The sequence below is a fragment of the Pogona vitticeps genome, chromosome 7 (assembly GCF_051106095.1).
Source record: "Pogona vitticeps strain Pit_001003342236 chromosome 7, PviZW2.1, whole genome shotgun sequence".
NCBI classification, from domain to species: Eukaryota; Metazoa; Chordata; class Lepidosauria; order Squamata; family Agamidae; genus Pogona; species Pogona vitticeps.
The window spans coordinates 25,054,757-25,071,922 of NC_135789.1; the positions used below are offsets into that span (position 1 = coordinate 25,054,757).

At 48.1% G+C, this 17,166-nt stretch overlaps 1 protein-coding gene across 3 annotated transcripts in view; it reads right to left on the minus strand.

Moving 5' to 3' along the window:
- Window positions 1–17,166, minus strand: part of STX1A (syntaxin 1A) — a 56,217-nt gene that overhangs the window by 4,921 nt on the left and 34,130 nt on the right. For 2 of the 3 annotated variants that reach the window (XM_072978375.2, XM_020803927.3), the window contains exons 4-8: window positions 11,534–11,608; window positions 10,075–10,148; window positions 7,251–7,359; window positions 2,679–2,752; window positions 1,513–1,650 (exon numbers count right to left, since the gene is read on the minus strand). In XM_072978375.2, the coding sequence (XP_072834476.2) occupies window positions 1,513–1,650; window positions 2,679–2,752; window positions 7,251–7,359; window positions 10,075–10,148; window positions 11,534–11,608 (470 nt within the window). Of the gene's footprint in view, window positions 1–383; window positions 1,651–2,678; window positions 2,753–7,250; window positions 7,360–10,074; window positions 10,149–11,533; window positions 11,609–17,166 lie in introns of all 3 variants that reach the window. The other variant, XR_013538119.1, reaches the window with a different exon arrangement.

The window sequence follows — 17,166 nt, forward strand, 5'->3', positions numbered from 1 at the left end:
GATGGCGGAGGGGGGCTGGGAGAAGCGGAGCCACAAAGACACAAACCCCCCCCTCCAATTAGTTTTGTGCTCAGGTTTGCTCCACATTAGGGTTCCTGCCACCCAAACTGTATTCTTCTGAAACTAAACCCGGTGGTTCTCTGCCTCAGCTATGGATGCACTTCTCCCTTGTTTATTCTGGTCCAGCTCTTTGGTCAGAGGTGGCCGGTCGCCAGTCCAATGTGACAGGATCCATTCGGTCAGTTCTCTCTGCCTCCCCACCACCACCACCACCGCCTTATGACCTCCAAAAGAAGGTCTCAAGGAGAGCATGCAAGAACACAGACAGTCATGCAGGAGAAACATGCAGTCCTCCAGCCCGGGGAGAAGGAGGCGTTACCTACCAGCGCCTGAATGCTCTTATGATCCAGGTATATACGGCCGCATGGGGGAAGGGGACAGAAAAAGGGAGTGGTGAGAGGAGGGACAAAAGGAGGCCATCCGGCCAGCCCAGGTACCCACATCCCCACCTCTTCTTGCCCTGTAAGGCCCAACAGTCTCTTTAAAGGATCACACCTCTTCTCCCCCTCCCCAGTTACGGCAATTTCTTTTATTTTTAATGTAAAGCATCAGTGCTTTTAAACTGCAAGGACTGCATGGATAGGAATAACAAGACTCCAGATTTCCTTGCGATCACTTTCGGAATTAGATTCCATGAGAGACGAATATTCAGCAAGGTGCCCAAGCTAGAGTTACGAGAATTAACTTTTAAAACTCGGCACATGAAACAAAATCTAGCGGTGTGATTCGCGCGGGCAAACCCAAAAAGGGAGCTGAATCACCCCTTTACGCCAGGACCCCTGAAATGTAAACAGGCAAACACTAAAATACATACACAGATTGCTCTGAGCCCAATTACTAAACACTACCAGAATTGTTTAATATTAGTATACAAAATGATAGCAATACGTTGTTGTGTATGAGCCCTAATGAGCAGTCAGGTAGGATGATCTTTGAGCCGTCGGCCAAATAAATACAGAAGACAGAGAAGGAAATGTAGGGCTTATCCTGTTTCCTACAGTATTTGGGCCATGTGTAAATTTCAAAAAGAAGGGTGGGGAGATACCTTTATTAGACACTAAAATTATAAGCTGGCAAGCTTCTGAGTCCTGCAGGGCTCTTAAGTCACCCCTGGCATTGTGGAGATGACAGGTGAGTCAGTGGTGGGGAGGGAGGAAACAACAGAGAAGTAAAATAACAATAATCCTGGACATCTGTTGAAGCTGCAGGATATGTCGTTACAGTAAAGTTCTAAGACAGAGGCTGAACACTTATAAAATAGAAGGAGGCGTGCGGCTGTCAGGTTGCATCCTGCTTTTCCATTTCTTGGATTTTTCTGTTTCTCTTCCCGCATTTTTGGACTGTCTTGTGTGTTTTTTTTTCCCCTGCTGCCTATAGGATTCTCACAGTGACCATTTGGCACTTCCGAAGTTATCCCGACCTCCTTGCCCTTCCCCCTCCCTCCCCGCTCACCTGACTCTCCACCAGCATGGCCATATCCATGAACATGTCATGCAGCTCCCGGATGCTGTTCTCCAGCTTGATGATCTCGCTGTGCCGCGTCTCGATCTCATTCAGGGCCTGCTTGGTGATGCTGGAGTCCATGATGATCTGGGCAGAAGGAGGGAGAACATGAGCCACTGTCAGACGGGGAGCAGGGGAGGGATTTCCCAGATGGTACGCATGTGTGTGCGCGCGCTTTCCCCTTGTGCAACGGCCACAATCACGATTCGGCAAGGTTGAGGAAGTTGGCTTTCTTAGAAGGGCACCCTTCTACAACAGCCAGATCCCTGTTCAATGTTAGAAAGAATTTCTTGAAGGCAAGAATGGTTTGAGAATTCCTTCCTTAATGGCACGGGATGTCCTGGCTGTGGATCTCCTGAACTAGCAGGGGTTGGACTAGATGGCCCCTTAGAGGCCCTTTCAGGTCTACGGTTCTGTGATTCCAACAACTTTTGTTAATTCTAGTCCACCTTTTTTTTCCAGAAGCCTCTGATGTAGTCGGCTGCGGCCCACCAACCTTTTTACCAAAAGTCAGACTTGTTAGGAGTCACAAGATGTTGTTTCCTAGCTTACTAAAAACCATCCAGGCCTTTTTAGCAGTTTTAAAGCTTCATCCTAGCAACCCTGTTAGGTAGGTTAGGCTGACAGAGTGTGACTGGCCCAAGCTGACCCAGGTCTCCTCAATCCAAGTCCTGCATGGTGCATCATCATAATGTTTCTCTGCTGCAGATCTATGTCCACTTGCCTCGGGTGAGCTAAGAAATTGCTATAGGCGATTAGGTAGGTGGCAGATTTCCCGGAGTCTTAAAAATGCTAGGGGAAACTAACTGGGAAGATCCCTGGGACAATCCAAAGGGGCCTGATGCAATAAAGCCTCTTAAGCATTTTTTGGCAGGCCAGGAAGTGGTCAGTGCCTGAATGAGAAACCACCTGAGAAGTACCTTAGATTCCAAGAAAGAAAAGTGGGTTGCGAATTAAAACAGCCAGTTCATAACATCTGAAGACTTTTTCTTTCTGTGGAGCAGGGGCCTGGCCTTTGCCAAAGAGAGAAAACTGCACTGCTCCAATAACTCAACCGGCACCCTTAATTGGAGGTTTATGGTAGCAAGATCACCAAGCAGAGGGAGAGACGTTACCCCGGAGGAGAAGATGGCTGGATTCCCACTCTCCAGCATGTCCTCCAGTTCCTCGCTGGTGGTGGTCCTTCCAGCTGCAAAGAAGGCCAGGAAGCTAATGGTTAGCAAGAGAATGGCACAAGTTATCCTGTCTCCAAATCATCCTATGTTTTGGGAGACTCCAAATCCTCTCCTTTAATCCTCTGTATTCTTTTCTGTTGATTCTCGCAATCTCTGCCTTCTTCAAAGCTTTTTGCTCACCCGGAGCCCTGCCTCCCTCTGAGGCTTGATCTGCTTCGAACCTTCATCAATCAAATTTGTAGAGAAGCTGTAGGGAAGCACTTGGGGGGGGTTGTATTGTTTTATTAAAGTTTTGGCTCAGTGTTGCTTTTATCTCTTTTTATTTCTTATTCAACATATTGTAAGCCGCCTGGAGCTTTTAGTAGAAAGGCATTGGATACATGTGATAAATAAATAAATTGCCACTCGTATGATGAAGGAAGGTGTCTTTGCCAAATGCAGTGGTCCCCAACCTTGGGCCTCTAGATGTTCTTGGACTATAACTCCCAGAAGCCTTCACCACCACCTCTGCTGGCCAGGATTTTTTGGGAGTTGAAGTCCAAGAACATCTGGAGGCCCAAGGTCGGGGACCACTGGATTAAGGGATGCAGCAGATAACACTATAGTGAAAGAAAGCACATTGCAACATTTTGGTCGTCATCCTAGGGGGCTTCCCCAGTGAAAGGCATCGCTCTTATGGCAGTAAGTTTCACGAACGCTGGGGCACTCTTAAGTCTGAGAGGGAGGTTCAAATGTTTAGATGCCCGCTTCTCTCCTTCTGGAAGTTCCCAGAACAGATAAACCAAATATACACAGGACTTTTCAGGAAAAAAGTGGATGGGAAGAAATGGCCAAACTAATTTCCCATCTCTGGGATCTTCTCAGCTTGGGTGAGAAGCGGGTCGCTTGTCTGCAGCTTTGCCCAGCTGTCTGATTTATTATTTTAATATAAACTGACTGATCCCTTGTGTGGCAGGGGCGATGAATTATGCTATACAGCTTTGTTTCCTCTTGCCAGCCTCTGGGGGAAAAATTCCAGCAGACATTCTTGCTGTCAGGTAACTTTTAATTGCAATTTTGGCAAACAGGGAGACAGGCCCCGCCGTGTGTTCAGAATAAGAGCGGCCACAGGAAAAGCAGCTAATGAGGGTGCTGAGAAAGGAGAGGACAGCTCAGAGGAAACGGTGTGCCTCCAGAGGATTGGAGAGCACGGGCTCGGCTCACCCCTGGCTGCTTAGAAAACAGTACAGAAAGAGAAGGGAAGAGAGAGCCACTGGCATTCATGCCCAGAAGCAAGCTTTGCTGAACGGAGGCACTGCAGAACGGGAGGGGGAAAAGCTGGAATGAGTAGCCGCAGATACATAGGAGGTGGTGCTCCCGCTGTTTTTAACTGCTGGCACCACAAGACAGGCCCCACCAGCTGCTTCAGGTGGCAGATTCTATCACAAAAAACCTGATGAGTTCTTACATATTACTGTATTTTCCCGTGTATAAGACTATACTCTTCAAACCTTTAGACTAAACATTGAGGGCTGTCTTATACACGAAAGTAAGCTAAGGAGAGAACAAAAACAAGTGGAGGGGAAAGCAGGGATCAAAGCGATCCTGCAGCGCTTTGATCCCTTTCCCCCTACACTTGCTAAGCCTCACTTACATTTCTTAAATTTGGATTAGAAAAGTGGGGGTGTCTTATACATGGGGGCGTCTTATACGCAGAAAACTATGGTAACCAGTTCCCTTTTTTGGGTAATAATGCAACGGAGAAAGAATGCATCACTTGTGGGATTTGTTTCTCTTTTTTTTACCCCGGTGCCAAAATAACGTTGTAGGCTTTGAGTCCTAGTGGTATGGGGTGCCGTGGGCTGCTCTGCCTCAGGCAGCAAAAGCTCTTGAGCCAGCTCCGTAGGGCCAAAACACCTCCCAGGGACCTGGGATTTGCTTTTGCTACAAACTCAAGGTGCAGTCCATGGCAAGTTGCCCCCCCCCCCGTCTCAGCGTCCCACGTGTAATAAGGGAGATGAGCGGTATGGCTGTCGTTCTCTGTCTGGGCCATTGGGTGGCGCAGATGGGGCAAACAGAGAGGCCCAATCTGAAGGTCTCACTGAATCATGAGAAAGGTGCAAGGACCTTCCAAAATCAGGATGGCCACATCTCCCGCTCCCCATTGTCTGAGAAATCCAGGCCAAAACAAGAGATCAGAGGGACAGGACCATGTCATGTCACAGAGAAAGATCCTTGAGATGTTGTAAGTGGCAGGTCCTTCTCACATCCCAGATGTGGAGCAGGCAGTGGTTGAGAGAGGGAGGAGTTTTTCCCAGGCATTATTTCACTGCTTCTCTTGGCTTGGGCAGCAAGAAGGCTCTGGAGCCACAATGCTGGTGCTCTGCTTCCTTCCTTGCTTCAAATGGCCCAATGAGTCCAGCATTGCCATGTCAAAGTCAGAAGTGAGAGAAACGGACTGGGGGGAGAGAGAGTCCATGGCACTATTTGGGCCATAACATACAGAGATACATTGATGCTGACCCATTGACCCCAGGTACCAACTGGAAAAGATTAGAGAGGGATGCTTAGGCTTTAGAACCACCTCATGTACACTCATCAAGCTGTTTCCCTCATTCCAGCATATCTGAGATTTGCCTGAGAGGCGAAGCCCTGGGGATCCCATTCCAGAGCTTGCCCCTTACCTTAGAATTCTTATACCAGGCATAGGAAGCCACCGGCTTCCCTGCTGTTTCAGACCAAAGCTTTAACCATCATTTCCAATGGATGAGGCAAGCTGGGAGCAAGTCAGAAAACTCCAGAGGGCCCCAGATTCTCTGATCCTTTCCTATCTGACTCAGGAAGGGTGATGGGCTTCTCCTCACCTTACCACCCCATGGGATAAATGGGAGGAGAAGGCGGGAGGAGGGGGGGCTCAGCCTCCTACCCCTGTAGGAGGAAGGATGCTCCATCTGAATACCCTTTTAATACCTGGTCAGTAAAACTCTAGCTAACTCCTAGACCTAATGACACCCATCAATCACAGTGACAGATAATCTCTCCTCTTTATCACAACAATACACCCACAACAAGACACACTAATCACCCATCTCCTGAAAAGGACAAAAGCCTATCTCACAGCCATAAATACTCAACTCCCAAGCCAACTACACCAGAGCACAGAGTGCTGTCCTCTGAAGATGCCGGCCACAGAGACTGGTGAAACGTTAGGAAGAACAACCTTCAGAACACGGCCAAAGAGCCCGAAAAACCCACAACCACCATTAACTCCTAGATCCCTTCCCTGTACTCTTTATCCTGCAGGATGGGCAGGTTGCCAGCGCACATGTTCTTGTATCCCCTCTTCCGCCTCTCACAACCCCCCCCCGTGCTCGCCACCCGTTCTTCTTCTTCTTTTCTCCGTCTCCAGCTCTCCCACTCAGCCCTTCTATTCTCATCTCTCCCCGCCTCACCACCGCCCCCTTACCTGTTCTGGCAGCTACTTACACACCCCCACCCTCTTTCACACTGGGAGCTTGAGAAAGCCACACAAACACCATCTCTCTCTCTCTCCCCACCCGCCCAGGGCTCCACCAAGATGCTCCTCGCTCTCTTTTTGCATCGTGGCTGGTCGGAGTGGCAAGGCTTGAGCGGCGGCCTCAAGCCATGAGGGATGGATCCTCCTTCTGGGACCGGAGGACACGTGCAGGCACCTGAGCCTTCTAGCCTGATGGGTAGAAACGGAGCTGTGCCAATACTTGGAAGGGGAAGGAGAGCTTTCAGTTTCCACAAACAACTTTTTCAAGGGCTCTTTTGTGTGTGTGTGTGTGTGAGAGAGAGAGAGAGAAGCAGGGCAGCTCAAGGACCATAAAATCAACTAGAGTGGCCCTTTGGGTGGAAGACTTAAATTAAAGCCACTGGACAAAACAGGGGCTGTCCAGGGTGCTGAAACCTGTGCCCAGAAAGAGGTTTAGCACCACAGACAGCTCCTTTAAAGGATAGGGGGGAGATGACTGATAAATCACTCCTTAATTCTCCCGCTTCTGTTCTTTTTGGAGGGGCTGCAATGATTTATTTTCCTTCTGCTCTTTTCCACTTCTTTTTCTTTCACAGCCGAAGAGCACTTTCCCCGCTGTACGAGTAACAGTCAGAAAGAAAGCATCACAGAGCCTGGGGACCAAGTCATCACAAAACCTTTAGCGACGCTGAGTAGGAAGCTTTTAATTAAAGGTGCAAGAGCTTCGAGAGCACTTTGGCTGTGATCACCGTGACAGATGGCCACAAACCACTTCTGGAAATAACCAGGGGGACAGAAAGGAAAACAAGTAGGAAGCTGCCTTTTACAAGCACTGTGGCCATGGGTCGGATCATCAGCCACGGCTTTCCGTAGTTTTCCCGAGAGGTTCTTCCAGGTGGATGAAGGTTAAAATTGGGAATAAAGCAGTGGCTCCTACAACTCAGCTCCTAGCACTCAGCTTTAAAGGGGGAAGGCAAGGGTCTAGTAGCCTGTGGACAAGAAGAGGGCCATTTCAGAGAAAAGGAAAAGCCACTCACTTATTTCAAGCTGCCTCTGGATGCGTCCTTTGCAACGTTCCCGGTAGTCAGACTGGGTCGCGTTGTATTCGGACATCACCTCCACGAACTTCCGAGATAAAGTGGAATGCTGGAATGCAAAGATAGACACGATTGCCAGCGGTTGGATTTGTGACCCCTCGAGAGGCAGGATGCAAAGTGTGGATGGACACGGAAACAGTTTTACATGCCTCCAAGCCGGAAGTGGCCTACGCTATGAAACCTGGAATGTGGTAACACTGGCCCATGGGGTCTCTAAAAGCCATTTACTTTCTGGAAGACTCTCTTCTTCCCCACCCCCTTCATATGCAGCAGTTTTCAAAGAGGAAGCTGTATTTCAGCATGTGCAACACACACATACAAAGGAAAAGCCCTGAAGGCTTCCGATAAATGTGTTATTTCTAAAGATGCTACCAGACTTTGGGTTTTGTTTTTGTTCTTCTTCTCATTTCTGAGGCTCATAAATGGACCAGTCAACCCCCTCTGTGTCCCTAAGTTAAATGGGGGGGGGGGGAGACCAGAACAAGATGCAATTCATGGAAGCAGTTTGTGGCCAGAGGAGCTGACAAGGGTCAGTTCCAGGGATGGCTTCAGAAGGGAAAGAGATACTGTACTTTGTCAATTACTTTTTTAATCAGAGCCTCCCCAATCAGGGGCAATCTATCTTTTTTATGATGCTTGCCATAGGAGCAACCGGAGGGGACATTGCTTTTGCCCTTGTATCCAGCTTCCGGTAGTGCACACTTCATCTAGAAGTGTGCACTACCACCGCCTGTTCATGATGTTCTTACGTAAAGCAGAGAGGTAACTAAAAAGGGTGAGCCTCTGAAAGAACAGCGCTCCCTCCCTCCCTCCTTAAAGCTGATTCTGGCACATGCCTTCTCAACTCTTCACACTTGATTCAAGAACGGGCTGTTGCATATCTATAATTTCCCTATTCGCTCTCCCTAGCGCATCGCCCATCTGCTCAGTTTTTGGAGAGAGAGAGAGATTGGGAAAAGGGGAAACAGAGAAAGGTGCCATTGCTTTATGAAACCAACTTTGCCTCTTTATTGGGGGACTTGGATGTGGTTTTTTTTCCTGTTATGAAGGCAAGGTGTTTTGTCCCCCTTTAGCCACATTCAGAGGCTGGCAAGAGGGAGAAGCCAAGACACCCCACCTCTCTCCTCACCCATCACAACGATGGCCACCAGCCCTGTTGAAAACTGCCTGTTGGCCTTTCATTCTTTTAAAGTCCCCACAAAGATCTTTTTGGCCTGGGTGGGGGACAGGGGACAGACATCAAACACTATCAGTGCCTTCTTCTTCCTCTCCCACTGTCCCCCCCCCTCCGTGACTTCCAGAGTCTCAGCATGTCCATAGTGACCTTTACTCTTTCCCCTCCTCTTTTCATCTTTTCTCTTTCCGAATCCAGTGCTTCAAGTCCTACCCCTGAGAGGAGCAGAAAACAAGCTTGCTCCACCTTCCCTACGACAGTCTTGATATCTGAAGATGGCTCTCACATGCCTTTTCAACTCTCTTGTCTGGGCTAAACATGCCCAGCTCCCTTGCCCATTCCTCATAGGGGTGTTATGATCCTGGACCATCTTCCTCTAGACAGTTTCCTTTTTGTTTGTTCAGTCGTTTAGTCATGTCCGACTCTTCGTGACCCCATGGACCAGAGCACGCCAGGCCCTCCTATCTTCCACCGCCTCCCGGAGTTGTGTCAAATTCATGTTCGTTGCTTCGATGACACTGTCCAACCATCTCATCCTCGGTCGTCCCCTTCTCCTCTTGCCTTCACACTTTCCCAACATCAATGTCTTTTCCAAGGAGTCTTCTCTTCTCATGAGATGGCCAAAGTACTGGAGCCTCAGCTTCAGGATCTGTCCTTCCAATGAGCACTTGGGGTTGATTTCCTTTAGAATTGATAGGTTTGTTCTCTTTGCAGTCCAGGGAACTCTCAAGAGTCTCCTCCAGCACCACAATTCAAAGGCATCAATTCTTCGGCGGCCAGCTTTCTTTATGGTCCAGCTCTCACTTCCATACATCACTACAGGAAAAACCATAGCTTTGACTATTCGGACTTTTGTTGGCAAGGTGATGTCTCTGCTTTTTAAGATGCTGTCAAGGTTTGTCATTGCTTTCCTCCCAAGAAGCAGGCGTCTTTTAATTTCGGGGCTGCTGTCTCCATCTGCAGTGATCATGGAGCCCAAGAAAGTAAAATCTGTCACTGCCTCCATATCTTCCCCTTCTATTTCCCAGGAGGTGATGGGACCAGTGGCCATGATCTTAGTTTTTTTGATGTTGAGTTTCAGACCGTTTCAGACATCAGGGTCTTTCCCAGGGAGTCTTCTCTTCTTGTGAGATGGCCAAAGTATTGGAGCCTCAGCTTCAGGATCTGTCCTTCCAGTGAGCACTCCGGGTTGATTTCCTGCTATGGCCTAGCATGGTATTATTGACTGATTGATTGATTGATTGATTGATTGGCTGCTTCACCACACTCTTAACTCATAGGCTTCTTAAGCAGCTGGATAAGTTCTAGTCTGGCTTTCCTCCACTTGCTTCCTCGCTCATGGTGCTGTGGACACCAACAGACCATGCTGGTTGCAGTGATGGGAGCGGTCATCTGACACAGAGGGCATCAAGTTTGGCAAGGCAGTCCTGGACTTCTCAGAATGGCAGGGGGGCTACTTTGAGCAGCAGTGGCTTGTCTATTGGGCCACATTGGATTTTAACATCTGCAGAAGCCCCCCCTGGTTGTGAGAACCCAGCACTGTCCCAGAATTAACCCTGGCCAATCTGGCTCACCCAGAGAGGGGCTCACCTGGGTTTTTCTTATTCGCAGATCTGCTGATGACCGGTTCAGCCCCTCCTCTTGTTCAATACTCTGTTCAATACCTGAGAGGGAGGAGGAAAAAAAACAGAGCTTATTTTCAGAGAAGGAAGAGGAGAGAAGTTGATGAGGGAGGAAACTGAGAAACAGATGGGTCTCTCTCTTTCATTCTCTTTGCCCGCCCTCCCCCCTCCTCTTCATTGCCAAAGGCACATTTAAGTCTGGACTAAAAATATCTCTCCCAGAACACAAGAGACCAACTACAAATGGCCCATTTAGAAGTGTGTGTGTGTGTGTGTGTGTTTTCTTTCATGTGAACACCTCTTTGCTCTCAAAAAAATGCACCTTGGTCACACCTGATCAACTTATCCCCCACAGGGCTTTGTGTCTGGATGCTGTGGGATGGGGAGCAGGATACAATGCTTCATTTAAATTTTAAAGGAATCAAAATCTGAGCCAAGCAAAGGTGAACCCTCAGCAACCCAGACTCCTCTGCATTCTGGGGGCATCGCATCTTCCAAGCCAGCTCTGCTCCTCTCACTGATGCAGAGAGAAAATGGGAATCATCAAATCACAGCGTTGAAAGGGTACCCCCGGGGTTATCTAGACCAACCCATGATGCGACAGCAGTCCCCAGAGGTAAAAAGGGTGACATAGCTGGGTCTTTGAAAATAGCCCTCCCTTGTCATTGATATGTGTGTTTCAGGGAAGAGGAAGAGAGGGAGAGCGAGAGCGTTCATTCTGGATCATTTAGGAAATAATTTGTCCACATCCAGTAGTTCCTTAATAGAATCATAAAAATCATAGAACTGAAATGCAACTCAAGGACCGTCTCGTAAAAGTCTAATTCTCCATTCATGCAGGAATATGTGGCACTGAAAGAATTTGACGTTTTTTTAAAAAAAAATTTAATAAGGGAGAAACTGAAATTGTCACCCAGCCTCAGGGCTTTGAATGTGTCACACTTAAAAATTTGGCACGGAAGCATTTTTCAACCACCTTAGTGTTGTCGAATTAGGGTTTCCACCTCTCTCTCTCTCTCTCTGTTTTCTCTTTGGGAACGGTTCCCCATCTTTAACACCTGGATGACAGGCTTAAATTGCTCCCACCCATTGGATTCCACCAGTGCAAGAATTGGAGATTTATTTATTTTTTTGCTTTCTTTAAGGAATTTTACCAAGATGTGCCAATCTAGTGATGATTACAAGTCTGGACGTCTCTCCCATTCCTGCTTCTAGACTCTGCCATGACCTCTCCATGACCCACAAGGATGGCTGGCCAGAAAGCTTTCCATCTGCTGGTATGGCCACCTTCACTCAGTTTGGACCGAACTCCTTTTTTCAAGCCTCCATCCCTTCCCTTGTCATGGTCGGAGTGAGTCCTGGAAGCTAGTCCTGATGCGCACACGCTTCCCCACTGCGCTGTTTGCCATTGAGGAATGGACACTCACTCTTTAGCTTGGATCGGACTTTGTTGGCCGTCTTCTTGATGTCAGACATCAGCTCTTCCAGTTCCTCCTTGGTTTCTGAAAGGGAGATCAATGGGGGGAAAAATGGCTGGTGGCAACACCTAAGGCAGGACATTTCTCCCTCCTCCCTTGGTTTCTTCTCTCAAAAGTGTTCTGGATCAAGCAGTCCCTCAACCTTAATCTGCATCATCCCGCAGATGGTTCCCTCTGCTAAAAGCAGTTCGACAACACGGAAGAGCCACACCTTGAGACGGGGGTGGTGGTGGTGGTGGGGGAAGGCGGGTTGCCTTTAAAGACCCCGACACACTTCGGCCTCGCCAAGGGCAGAGACCTGTCTCAAGGGGGATGAACAGAAACAGCTTGTAAACATTCCTGCCGGAGGTCTCCAAACCGACTTAGTAGCAGCTGATTCGCTGGCTGTTTGCCAGAAGGTTGGCTTACAGGCAGGCAAACCACCGTAATGCATTAGTGGGCAAAATCCCTTTGGTTATTTACGCCGGCATCTGGAGGCGAGCATCCAGTGACAAATACACTTGTAAAACGGGTGGCAATTTGCCACTGCGATTTACACCACCGCATAATCGTGCCAGCATAAATAACCAACCGGATTCTGGCCCATTCATCATTCCATGGCCAACTTTAAAAAAAACCCCAAATACTGTACATGCCTAGTGTCCCTACTAGAAAAACAGCAACAAGAGAAGAGGCAGGAGCAATGATTCCCCAAACCTGGGCCTTAAATGTTCTCCTCCCAGCAACCCCAGCCAGGAAAACCAACCAACGGTGGGCTTCTGGGAGTTGTAGTCCAAGAATCTCCGGGAGCCCTAGAAGTTCAGCCGTTTTAGTGGGCACAGCCAGCTCTTACTTCCCGACATTGGTAGGAAAAGAGTGAAAGCAGCCAAGCTCTCTCTTGGGGGAAGAAAACATTTACGTCTGCTCCCTTCTGTCGAAAAATCAGCTTTAAGCAGGATGCGCCCCATCCTGTGTTTGTTTGCTTTGCTCTTTCCTGTTCTTCTTCGGTTCCCCGGCTTTCCTTCTGTTCCTCGTGACTTTTGAGCTGTAACATTTATTACGCTCGTGTATGAACAACCGAAGACACCCTTGCAAGTTCCCATTCTGAGTAACCTTTTCCTAGCTGCGGAGGTGCTTCCACCCCCTGGATCTTCCTGGCTGCCCTTTTCTCCAACTTCTCCATGAACGCCTCCTCCCTCTTGGGCATCCTTCCCACTGTAGCAAGGGGGCCTGGCACAGTGTGTGTGTGGGGGGCTGGCAGGTGCTCAGCGGCATTCACCCCTCCTTCCGCCCCAACTCCACCCCAGAGAGGAGAGAACTGCCGTCACCTGGAACAACAAATGTCTACAAGGTAACCAAGCAACGGTGGCAGCTGCAGCCGCCAGAGGCCTGGAAGAAGGCAACATGGGCACGCTTACCCAGGTGCCAGCCTGTGAGGGCAAGGCTATAGACACAGCTCCTATCACAGCACTCACTTGGATAGCGCTCAAAATGCCCACCATGCTGTCAGTGGAGTTTTGTGCCAGGATGGCCATTCCCCACCACTTTCCAAAAGGCTGGGAAGATAATTAAAGGAGGTCTCAGCCACCTTTTTTGAAGAATTAGGAAGACGTCTCAGAAGAACTAGGATGAAAGACCCAAATTAGTATTTAGTGGCTGCCTTTCTCTCCTTTCTTTTCTCCAAGAAGAGGCTAAAAGTGACAGACCCGGCTGACATCCTCTCCATAGCATCCTCACAACCACCCTGTGGGGTAGGACATAGTGTGTGTGAGAGTTTCCCTGTTCACATCCCTAGCTCTCTGGCTGTGTGGCCCCTTGAACCTGGCTCTCCCAAGTCCTGGCCCTGTTTCCAAAAGCCATTGTGGCCGTGGGTTGGGGATTCTGGGAGAGGTAATCCAACAACAGGCAGAAGCTCAGAGTGGGAACGGCAAGATTACAACCCAGGTCTCCAGACTTTCAGTCCATGAAAGTTTTTTTCACGGACTGAAAGAGATTTACTTAATTTATCTTTTTATCTGACCCTTTTTCTCTTTATTTCTCTTAATTTAATCTTTTAATATTAATTCATCTACTTAATTTATCTTTTTATCTTCCATCTTGAATGACTGTTGATTGTTGTGAAATTGTTGCAAAATTGTTGCCATATTACAATTGTTTTTATTCTACTTGTTGTGAGCCGCCCAGAGTAGACATTGTCTAGATGAGCAGCATATAAATCAGATAGATAGATGGATAGATGGATAGATGGATAGATGGATAGATGGATAGATAGATAGATAGATAGATAGATAGATAGATAGATAGATAGATAGATAGATAGATAGATAGATAGATAGATAGATAGATAGATATAGATAGATAGATGGAGGGAGGGATGGAGGGATGGAGGGATGGAGGTGGATGTGGGGTCCCTTCCCATTTGCCTGAACACTCTCCCCAAACATTTTTCGAGTGCCCTCAAAAGTGCTGAACTGTCCTCTCAGTGCAACTCTCCTCATTCAGATCTCTTTGAAAATCAGAAGGGATGAATTAATGCTGCAACCAAAACTCAGCCAGATAAACCAAGCGTCCGGCTTTAGGTAATTATTGTGATTATTTCTAAGTGATATTTCTATCCCAGTTTTACTGCACCCAGTTTAAGGTGGCTCTCTGGCCATGCCCTCTCAACCTGGCTGTCCTCACACCGACAGCCCTGCTAGGCAGGTCGGACGGAGACAGAATGAGCAACCTGAGGTCATCCAGAGCGTTTCGTAGCAGACTTGAACCCCAATCTCAGTTTTGAACCCAAATGCAGTTTTAAGCCAGCATTCTCACTGCTATCCCAACCTGGTTCTTCTGTTCCCAATTATAAAAAAAGTTCCATTTTGTGGGGGAAGGAAAGGATGTTGCCCACACAAATCAAGATATAAGATTTCACTGCCCTGCAAATTAAGCATCACGTTCAGCTCAGGAGCAGCTTTCTTATAAGCACACATAAATTCTTTTTTTGTTTGAAATGCCCATCCCTCAGATGGTAACAGAGTTGACTGTTCTCTGTGTTGCAAAATGTGGAAGAATCTCCAGAGAGCAGTTTCTGTCTTGCTGCAGAAGGTTGGCGTTTGCAGGGGCTAATAAGGTGTACCCACTCTGTCTGGGAAACCAGCATTCCTCACCCCTGCTAGCTGGCCTTGCTTGCCATCAGAACTCTCTAACACTGTCCAAAGGCGGTGGCACAGACCTCGTTTGAGCAAAGAATCATACAACTGTGAAGTTGGAAGGGATCCCCGAGGGTCATCTAGTCTGACCCCCTTGCTAAAGCAGGAATCCACAGTTCAAGCATTCCGGACTTCTGTTTACAAACCTCCAATGGAGAAAATGTCCAGCACCCTAGGAGGTAGTGCTTTCACTGTCAAACTCCCCTTAACTGCCAAGACATTCTTACTGACATTTAAGTAAAATCTCCCTCCTCAGAATCTCTTTGGGGCTGGAGCTGGAGAAAATGAGCTTTGCTCATCGTTCCCAAGACCGCTATCCGATCTCCTCCCAGTCTTCTCAAGGTAAACACACCCTCTCCCTGCACTTCTGCCCTTCCTGAAAGGGTTTGGTTTCCGTGCCCTTTAGGTCTCTGGCTGCAGAGTGAGAGGTTGGGAGTTCGATTCCTCACAGTGGCTTCTTAGCAGGGAATGGACTCAATGAACCATAAGGGCCCTGTGAGCTCTGCAGTTCTAGGATTACTATCAAGATCATTAGATCCCCTTGGTTGCCCTCCTCTGCCATGGCTTATGTTGCTGATGCCATTCTCAAACTGGGGTGCCCGGAATCTGACAGTCCAACAAATGGATTCAATATGGAAGTTGGCCGTCTGTTCAAAACGTTGTTGACCTAAATGTGGATGAAGCAAGAAGCCATGAGAGGGAGAAAATATCTCCCTGGGTAGGCGGGGAAAGGGGAAGAGAGAAATTGTGCCACTTTTTAATATTTGCAATGTCTGGGTACCAGTGGCGTAGAGTGCAGAAGAGGGAAGGGATTATGGTTTTCAGATAAAACAGGAAGGGCTGAGGAACTCTCTGTGGGTTAATGACAATAAAAGGCAGGGGATTACACGTAAATGCACTCGTATATTATCAAGGCTGCAGTGCCAGTGGTCAAAGGTCTGGAAACTAAAGCTCTGTGAAGTTGAGGGGGCTGGTTATGTGCAACCTGGAAAAGAGAAGACCAAGAGGTGATACACGACAGCCATCTTCAAATATTTGAAGGGCTGTCGAGTGGAAAATGGAGTAAGCTCACTCTTAGTTGTTCCAGAGGGTAGGAAGTGAACCAGGAGATCCAAATTAAAAGAAAGAAGATTCCAGTAAAATTTGGGGGTGAGATTTTCCTGGTTAGAGCGGTTTTAACAGCAAAACAGTCTCCCTCGAAAGGGGGTAGACTCTGGAGTCACAATCACACAGTGTGGAAATCTGCCTCCTTGTTGAACTTCGGTAACCAAGGTCTAGCTTTCCTACCTTGCTAAGTAACCAATACCTGGAGATTGTAGTCTGTGGCCATTTTTCCAAGGGATCAGTGGATGGGTGGCCGTGGATGGTTGGAGCATTTGAGGGTATCAAGCTCGCCATCTGCCTCCCAGGCAAAACTCCAGAGAAGCCACAAACCCTCCCACTTTACGCTGCAGCACCGAGCAGATGGCTGCCGGCAAAAAGCACAGGATGGCCTTTTGGGCTGGCGAAGGAAGAGGCGGCGCAGGCGTTTGGCAAGGGGAGGGCCTCCGAATGTCAAGTCAGATCTGAGATTTACAACCCCAGTTCTGTTTCACTTGGGCCCCTTGCACATCCCAAACCTTCTGATGGTTTTTCATTGTGGGCATCTTAAAGAGAGCAGAAAACTACCCCTTGGGAATGGCCAGGCACCTTTTTTTTCAGGAAACAGAACCTTCCCTTTAAATGTTTTACTCAAATCATTATTTTGATGCAAAATATGTTCAATATAGTTTATTTCTATTCTGAATTATATTTCTCTTATTTACATTTTGTAATCATCCTCTTTGAACTGCACAGTTGTAAGGGACCATACGGATCATTGGGTCCAGCCCCTGTGAGTAGGAGAAACAGCGGGGAATTGAATTCTGGCTCCGCAGCCAGAGACATAAACCACTGAGCCACACCGCAGCTCCTATAAGCTCCTTTTCTCTGAAAATAAACTCTTTACTTTCTTTAGGTGAAGTATAAACAAACAGGATGAATACATGGTCTTTCCTGAAGATCTGGGCAGATGCACACGGGACAATCCTGTTCAACATTAAATGCAACTTCCCTGGCGTTGCTACACACTTCATCCACCTACAAGCCGGCGCCGAAGGTTGTACAGGTGTTGCCCAGATCTACCTCGTGTCACCTCATACGTGGTTGAGGGCCTTGTTGCTAGCCGGACAGGAGCCTCATTCACTCCGCTGCCTACATTACGGCATGGATAATTACAGAGCGCTTTGATGTAATGTGTTTGCTGTGCAGGCGAGATAATTAATTGGTATCTACGTGGCGTACATGCTTGCCACGGGAAAGAATCCTCCATTGTTTCAAGCCACAGGAGAGAAAAGAAGCGCTCCATGGCCGGCCACGGAGGCAAAGTAA